At 38.6% G+C, this 9,157-nt stretch overlaps 1 protein-coding gene across 1 annotated transcript; it reads right to left on the bottom strand.

The window, feature by feature from the left end:
* Positions 1–967: 967 nt before the first annotated feature.
* On the bottom strand, positions 968–1,903 carry LOC101425486 (olfactory receptor 4D9). Its single transcript, XM_004456753.1, has one exon. The coding sequence runs from the start codon at positions 1,901–1,903 to the stop codon at positions 968–970; it is 936 nt and encodes a 311-aa protein (XP_004456810.1).
* Positions 1,904–9,157: the final 7,254 nt, after the last annotated feature.

The following is a 9,157-nucleotide window of genomic DNA, read 5'->3' on the forward strand; positions in this document are numbered from 1 at the left end:
TTATGGCCCTTTATCTACTTCCATTGGATTTAGTGGAAAGTGTAAAGGAGTGATGAGGTTCCTATATACAGAAACAATGAGAAATTTGGGCCTGGCTAGTCTGTGATTAGGATAATCCTGCTTTATAATGGGGAGTCAGTTGATTTCCATGAGAGTGCTTAGCATCTGCCTTTGCTTAAGTTATCAAAATTCAAATGAACTTTCCCCAGCTTATTCCTATCAGTGTTATTTCTTGATGAATACTCCCACTGACAGCATTGGTTCCTTCTTTCCATAGCCTTGAAGTGATTTAGGCATGCTTTCTCTCCAATGGAAAGTAAAATTGATGCTTTCTCTCAATTTGATTGCACAGATGGCACAGATGGAGTCCTTGTTTCCCAACTTCCTTATAAATGTTAACTATTGGCATTCATCCTGTGAGCACACTACTTAGTGACTACACTGAACTCACTGCTGCACAAATGCGGCATAACTTAAACCATTCTCTCCCTCTGCAATATTGTTTTCTTTGCTTGGAATGACCTTCTCTGCTTTTTTCCCTTTGAAAAAACTTTACTCGTTGTCAAACGTATTTTGAAGTTCTCAAGTAAGGTGCCTACAATGTTTCTCTAGCACACCGGTCATTTTTTATTAAAACATTTGTTCATCTACTTATTAAAGTATGCCTCTAAGACAGTAAATGTATTCAATGTTTGCATCAGTCTGTATTCTAGCTTATAGGATGTGCTCCATAGATATTTGTGGAATGAATAATTGACAGAGTGTGGAATATATGAATGGACCTCTCCTGAAAGCAGTTATCACCCACACGGTCCTCGGCAAATACTATAGGTCCAACCTCTTTTAGGACTCCTGTAAGTCAGAGACGTCCCTTTGTTTTTGGTCTTAAGGTGGTCTTTTCTCATTCTGAGAAAATGAAATTCAAAGTGTATCTTTAAATATTGGTGCTACCTCACTCATCACAAATTTAAATCCTTGCAGAATGCCCTAACCGTTTCTTTAGTTTCCTCATGGCTGACTTCATTTCGTGATTCCTCAGGGTGTAGATCATAGGATTGAGCAAAGGGGAGATAACAGTGAAGGTGACAGAGATGGCAGTGTCTGTGGGGAGGGCAGTGAAGGGCCTGGCGTAGACATAGATGCAAGGCACAAAATGCAGGGTCACCACAGTAATGTGGGAAGTGCAGGTGGAGATGGCTTTCCTCCTGCCTTCACCAGTATGAGATCTCAACATCCTCAAGATGACTGTGTAAGATATGAGGAGAAAGAAGAATATAAACCAACTGACTAACCCATTATTGGAAATCATCAGGAGTTCCAGTGTGGAGGTGTCAGTGCAGGCAAGTTTGAGGACCTGGGGGACATCACAGTAGAAAGTGTCAAGAACATTGGGTCCACAGAAGGGGAGGGGCAGCAACAGGGAAATCTGTACAATGGAATGGACAAAACCCCCCACCCAGGAGGCCATCACCAGGTTGGTGCATCGTCCTTTACTCATAATGGTCATATAGTGGAGGGGTTTTGAAATGGCTATGTAACGATCAAATGCCATTACAGAGAGAGAAAAAACATCTGCTCCCCCCAGAAGGTGGAAGAAGAATATCTGAGTGACACAGTTATGGAAGGAGATGGTCTTTCTCTCTGATAGCAGATCCCCCAGGACTTTAGGAGCTGTGATGGAGGAAAAGCAGATGTCAAGAACAGATAGATTGCGGAGGAGGAAGTACATGGGAGTGTGAAGATGAGATTCACAGGTAACTGCAACCATGATGAGGAGGTTTCCCACTAGAGTTGTCATATACACTAAAAATAAGAAGACAAATAAGACCCAGCTTAGCTCCCTGGACTGTGTAATTCCCAGAAAGACAAACTCTTTCACTCTGGTATAATTTCCCTGATCCATTGGATCAGAGAGCCCATGCACAGTGCAGTTAGAGAGTGTACTACGAAATCTAGTGTTTTTTGTTGTCACTTCAAGATTTCGTTTTTGACTCAGGAATACGGTTCTTCCTTTTCTACCCATACACTGTGCAGGCAATTCAGTATGCTGTCATCAGGTGGAAAATTACCTAGATTTTTGACTCAGTCATCCAAGCAGCCAGGTTCCACCATTGTGGCCACTGAAATACAGGTTACAGTCTGTGAAGCTATTCTATTACATGTTTACTATAATATCTGCCACTTAAAATACTAAATAAAAAGCATAAATTGTTTTATATTAAGATTTTCTTTTCACAAAAGACAATGTTAAGAGAATTATATTACATCCAAATTATACAGAGGACATCCACAAATCAATACAAAAGACAAATAATCCAACAAAAAAAATGGCAAAAGACATGAATCAGCACTTCACAAAAGAAGTTATCCAAATGCTAATTCAACTTCCTGTAAATTAAAATTATAGCAAGAAACCTCTCTACACACACCAGAATGGCTAAACTGCAAGAGATAAAAAATACCAAGTGATGGTGAAGACGTGGAGAAAAGGAAACTCTTGCACACTGGTGTATGAGTAAAATTGATATAATCACTGTTTGATTATATCTGCTAACCAGTTCTCGATAGCAATATTCCACTCCTAGGAAATACATGCATATGTTCACCAAAAGACAGATGATTCAAAGCATACAGTGTTTGTTTGTAATTGTCTCAAACTGGAAAAGACACAAATTTCCACCAATAGTAGAAAAGATAAATAAGCTGTGCTAAATACACACAATGAAATTACTATACAGCAATGAGAATTACCTACAATTGCATGTGACATTATAAATGAACCTCAAGAATAATGTCGAGCTAAATAAACCAGGCATAAATGAGTGCATACTGTCTGGCTTTGTTTATATAAAGAACAGAAGTATACAAAATTGAAGGAAGCATGAGGGAGGCTGCTGGGGTACTAGTAATGTCACCTCTCTTAATCTGGGTGCTTGCTATAGAGTTATTTTCAGTTTGTGTGAACATCCATTGAGCTCAACGCTTATGTGCATTTCTGCTGTGTATATTATACTTTGATAAAAGTTAAAAATAATAAATATTTATAATAATGATTTTATAATATTTTACCTCATGTCTAAAGATGAATGTAATTTAAAACAAACATTATTTGACTGCCTACTTTACTAACAGGTAATTTTATAACAAACTTTCACCAGGTACAATCTTAGAGTTACTGTTTGATCTTCCTCTCAATTATGAACTTTAGGTCCTCCCAAGCTCTCTAGTTATGCAAATTGCCTTGCTGTCTACATGCAATTCTTTCTCTGATTTTGGTTTTTTGTTTCTCTAATTTTTTTGCCCCACGATATCATCTAATCTTAGAAATACCCTTAAATGACCATGGTTCCCCAAGGGGCACTTTCCTTTTTACTCACACAGAATATTATGATTAAGAGCCCACTTTCTCATTCCATTGGCATTAGTTCAGATTCATTTCTGTCCCTTCCTTTTTGGTGTTTATGTCAACAGTACTCAGTAGAATGCTCAAAATAATGATCACAGGAGATTTTAGGTTTCCAGAATCTCTGAAGTGAGAGTTTTCCATACTATTCTGACCAAGGCAAGAAAGGGAGGAATCATCCCCAAAGGAGTCTTTGTTCCATCTGGAAAATAGAAACACATTTTAATTAGACAGCAGCCCACTTTAGAATCTTTCTTTTGGATATTGGAATATGTCAATGATTTTCAGCTCACTGAATTCTCATACATACTGAACATACAGTTATAGCAAGCAATCAGATCAAGAAAGAGAACATTAGCAGCACCCTAGAAGCCTCCCTCATTCTCCCTTCAGTATTATATATTTTCATTCTTTATGTAAACAAAATCAGATGGTATGCACTTAGGAGACCACTGTGACAGGCTTAAGAACTTCCTGTGTCCCTGTCCAACCCCTCTCTCCTCTGTTTCTTTCTCTCTTCTGTTTTTCTTTCCTTTTTTTCTATTTTCTCTCTCTTTTTTTTCTTCTCCCATTTACTATTTCAATGGCATTGAGATGGTCTTTGGGGGAAAGGTGACAACTAAAAAGATTAGAATTAAGACAAGGAGAGTGTTGCAGCTTATGAAATCGGCAGAAGGAAAGGTGAGACGGTACAAGATCAAGGTAGTCCATGAAAAACAGCAGGAAGACCCATTTGGGTGTGTAATGTTTAAAACCTCCTGCTGTCCGGGAGCTCTGCTGAAAAAAATCACTTCTGTATTTGAATTTTTTTTTTCATATGTGAATCATCTGGAACATTTATGCAATTTGGGTTTTTACCACTCCTTGCCTGGTGAGATTTCAGACAAGTTACGCGAGAACTGTACCAAATTCATGGGAAACTTTTGTGATGTGCACAGGGCATGGCATAGGGTCAATTCTAAACACACATTATAATTTATCTACAAAATCATGATATTAAGGCTTACTGTGTACAAGGAAGCTTCTAAGGAGTGGGCAAGAATATGTCTACATTGGAAACTGAAAGCAGCTGAGGAATCTGGTTTTACCAGTGACTACCCAGTCCAGCCAGTCCCAGGTGTGTTCTTTTCTTCTTATATATGCCTGGTTCATCTCTGGGGACTTGTCTGAGAGTGGCTAATCCTATTACAACCCCTGCAATTTAAAGTCCTTTTCCCAACAGCTATGTGCAAGTGGAAAATGCCTTCTCTCCTCTGGGGATATTTTTCCTTTTTGCTTAGAAATTTGAGCTAGGATACATGTCCAAAAATTTCGGAGTATCATAAATTATTTTGCATGCAGTTAAAATTATAGATATTTTATGTCATAACCTTTAGAAAAAGAAAAGGAACCATAATCCTCAATATGAAATCCAGTTATCTGGATATCAGGCCCCAGGGGTTCCAGGCAACTTCAAGTTCTCAGCATTATAGAACTGTGGGCTGAATAACGCAGCTCTGTTTTGTTTATCTTTTGTTTGTTTTTAGCTAACATTTATTGACTGATTCTTATATGCTATAGTAAGTGTTTCATTTTAACTCTTTCAAGACCTATAATTTCCTTGTGATATTATTATCCTGATTTTATAGATGGGGAAATTGAGGTACTGAAAGATTCAGATAACATGGCTGGTTGAGCCTTGTTTCAAACCAAGGTATGTCTTACTCCAAATACCTGTGCTCTTTAACCATTGCTTCTTCCGAGTGTTGATCTATCCTTCTCAGAAAATGTTGCAAAGGACAGGGTTCAGGAAATTCTTTGCAAATCAATTGAAAGTATTATGTTGATGTAGGATTATGGTGTTGGAAGCATGCAGCCGAGAGTAACTTAGTATGAGAGGATGTTAAAGATGACTTTGGAAAAAAAGCAGAGTTTGAAAAAGCAGTCTTTGCAGTTTTCAGAGGCACCTTCATAAAGAACATGAATCGAACACATAGATCTCCAATGACAAGGAGCAGAAATATTTCTAAATAGCATGACCTCAAACATGAACTCCTCTTTAAAAACTGGATCTGGTAATCTTTTAGATACCCCCAATATTACAGTTTTCTCCTTCCCATTATTGAAAGCCCTACACATGATTTGACCTGTATAAGTTTTAGGACAATTGTTATATTTAATAAATTCTAGTAATCCATAAGGGCAAATATAAACTAACAATTAAGAGTTGTTACTCAAAGTCCTCAACTTTCCATTCCCAGCCAAGAAGCAAAGCTAGTCAGACTGACCATAATGAACCCAGAAATCAGTAAGCGTTGTTTTTCCAAGGCAGTAATCCTCTGAAAGCTGGTGATATCATCAAGTTCTCAGCTACCTTCAAAACACTTGGAATCTCTTCCTGTTATTCTACTATAGACTTTTATCATTGATGTGGAGACAGTGGCCACCGGAAGTTCTGAGGGAAGGGAGAGGGAAAAACAGCTGTAACATGGAGGGCATTTTTAGGACACTGGAGTTGTCCTGAATGATGTTGTAATGATGGATACAAGCCATTATATATTTTGTCATAACTTACAAAATTGTGCAGGAAAGAGTATAAAGTATAATGTAAACTATAATCCACACTTAGTGACAATGCTCCAATATGTGTTCATCAATTGTAACAAATGTACCACTCTAATGAAGGATGTTGTTAATGTGGGAAAGTGTGGGAGGGTGAGGGAGTGGAACATATGGGAACCTTATATTTTTTATGTAATATTTATGTAATCTAAAGCATCAAAAAATAAAAAAAAGTATTAAAAAAATTGCTTCATCCCCTGGAGCCAACTGATCTTCTATATATATATATATATATTTATTTATTTGTTTGTTTGTTTGTTTTTGCAAGCCACACTTTCCCTCTTCCTAATAGTGGAAAAATGCCACTTTCTTTGGTTCATTAAGAGTTTTGGCTCCAATGGGAGCATTTTATACACTTGCAGCATTTCTAAGAAACCAACAATAATAGATTTTCAGTTTTAGAAATTCCCACACATTAACAGGGAAAGGCTCCTTTCTTAAGTCTTCAATCTCCATGTGGGAAATTATCTTCTTATGATGCTCCAAATGCCCCAGAAGTAGGTTCTGGGGCAATTAATCTACGTTTGAATGCAAAACCTACCTCAAGGCTAGTGATTTTGTTCTTTTCTTCCTTCAGATGGGAAAAGACAACTTCAGGGAATCACATCTTCATAACTCTTCCACTCTGCCTTAGAGTATCTTGGTCACCTGTATCAGTCCCTTATCCACAAGTCCAATATAAGAAATATCAAAGGGAATATTGTTGGGTATGAATGTGGAAGCTGAGTGGCAAATTCATTGGAGTTCCTGTGGGAGTCATTAAAAAGTCCTCCTCGGATAGTTTGGCAGTTTCTCAAAAAACTAGCTATAGATTTGCCTTATGACCCAGCAATTCCACTGCTGGGTATATACCCAGTAGAACTAAAAACAAGGACACAAAATGATATATGCACAACAATGTTCATAGCAGCATTGTTCACTATTGTCAAAAAGTTGGAATCAACCCAAATGCCCACCAATAGATGAATGGATAAATAAAATGTGGTATATACATACAATGGAATACTACTCAGCTTTAAGAATGAATACACTACAAACACACATGATAACATGGATGAATCTTGAGAACCGTATGTTGAGTGAAGCAACCCAGGCATTGAAGGACAAATACTACATGACCTCAATGATATGAAATAAGTAAACCAAGCTGCCTCAGAGAGCTAGAGACTGGATGATAGGCTTAAAGGAAAATGGGGGTAGAGGAAGGATGTAAGCTGACACCTACATGGGTGAAATCTATGATAAGCTGGAGGTAAGTATTTGTACAAGGAAGGGCATAGGGTTACCTTTGGGTGGGGCTTTCCGGGCTTGAGGGGGGCTAGGGATGGGAGGATGGGTAATATTGCACAAGAAATTGGGGGGAGGGTGGGGCAACATATGAACATGGGAGATTGTCAGGTATTTGGTTGAGGGTATAATGTTGAGAAAACTTTTTCAACAATATAATAAGGATTACCTGTTTAAGATGCTTAAAGGGGATAATCTGACACAGGACAGGCTCCTAGGCAGTATGTGAATGCTCATTTTGCCATAGTTGGTTATATCATTGGATAGAGACCCATACAATGAGAGTGAAGGTATACCCATATCCTGGGGAGGACTAATGTTCTCAAATAGAGGGAATTGTATCTCTTGAGAGAAATGGTGGCTCCCAGTGCATTCGGGCAGTTGAGCATATCAAGCCCTCAACACTGTTGCAAGTATCTCTGAACATGGCCCTTCAAGCAATGAAGATTGACTTTCACTGTGGGCCCTAAGGGGAGGGGGAAAGAGGTATTGAATAGATAGAACCAATGTTAACTGTGTGGGCAATGGAAGTAAGTAATGGATATAAGACATGTAAAATTACACCAAAAATATACAGGGGCTGATAGGCTAAAATGTAAATCATAATGTAAAACATAAGATAACTAAAAATTTAGAAAATTGTATAATTTAAAATATAAACCACTCTTCTGAGGGCTACAGAGACCCACAGGTTCTATGGACATGGCAGATGGAGTTCAGTGCCATGTCAGTTGGTCCTTCTTTGGAGTTTGTGTTTCTGTGTAATGGAGCTGGGCTCAGATGTGATCTTTTTTCACAAGCCTCTCCTGTTACTTTTACCAGAACTGTGGTTGGTGCTGGGGTTTAATATATACCCAGGGGACCTGAATCTCTGGACTGACTGTATGATAGCCAGACCCTGAACCTCAACAGACTTCAGCTCCTACACTCTGGTTTATTGGACTTACCCCACTCAGCTAACATGGAGTTGAAGAAGGTCAACCACCACACTAGGGAGCCAAGGGTGCCTACAACTGAAAGCAGGAGGATTACATCCAGCATCCATGGGGAATCTAAGCCCCCTCTTGATATAGATATGGAGTGGACACAACCATTCTAAGGTCCACAAGATGGAGGAATAGAATATGGATAAGAGTGGACTTACTGATATTCTATTCATGAACTATTGTGATTAGTAATCGAAGAAAATGTGGCATTGGTGTGGAGAAAGTGGCCATGGTGGCTGCTGGAGGTGGGGAATGGGAGGAAGAGATGAGATGTGGAGGCGTTTTCGGGACTTGGAGTTGTCCTGGGTGATGCTGCAGGGACAGTTACCGGACATTGTATGTCCTCCCATGGCCCACTGGGTGGACTGTGGGAGAGTGTGGGCTACGATGTGGACCATTGACCATGAGGTGCAGTGGTGTTCAGAGATGTATTCACCAAATGCAATGAATGTCTCATGATGATGGAGGAGATTGTTGCTATGGGGCAGGAGTGGGGTGAGGGGATTGGGGGTATATGGGTACCTCATATTTTGTGAATGTAATATTAAAAAAATAAAGACAAAAAAAATATAAACCACAATGTAAACCCAAATGTTACCTTGTTTGAAAGCTATTGTCTCAATATCTGTACATCAGTTTCAGTAAATATAGTATGAATATGTAAAAAGATTACTGCTGTGGAAGGGAAAAGGGTTTTATGTTGGATAAGTGGGAGTACTGTATATTGTATATATGAATTACTGTGATCTAAAACTTTTGTGAAGATAAAGTTAATAATTAGGAAAAAAGAAAAAAAAAGATAGGACATAGACACTGAGGAAAAGACTGAAGTAGTTGCCTTGCCAATTTGCATACAGGGCAACACTTATTGCAGTGATGG

This window comes from Dasypus novemcinctus, chromosome 10, assembly GCF_030445035.2.
Source record: "Dasypus novemcinctus isolate mDasNov1 chromosome 10, mDasNov1.1.hap2, whole genome shotgun sequence".
NCBI classification, from domain to species: Eukaryota; Metazoa; Chordata; class Mammalia; order Cingulata; family Dasypodidae; genus Dasypus; species Dasypus novemcinctus.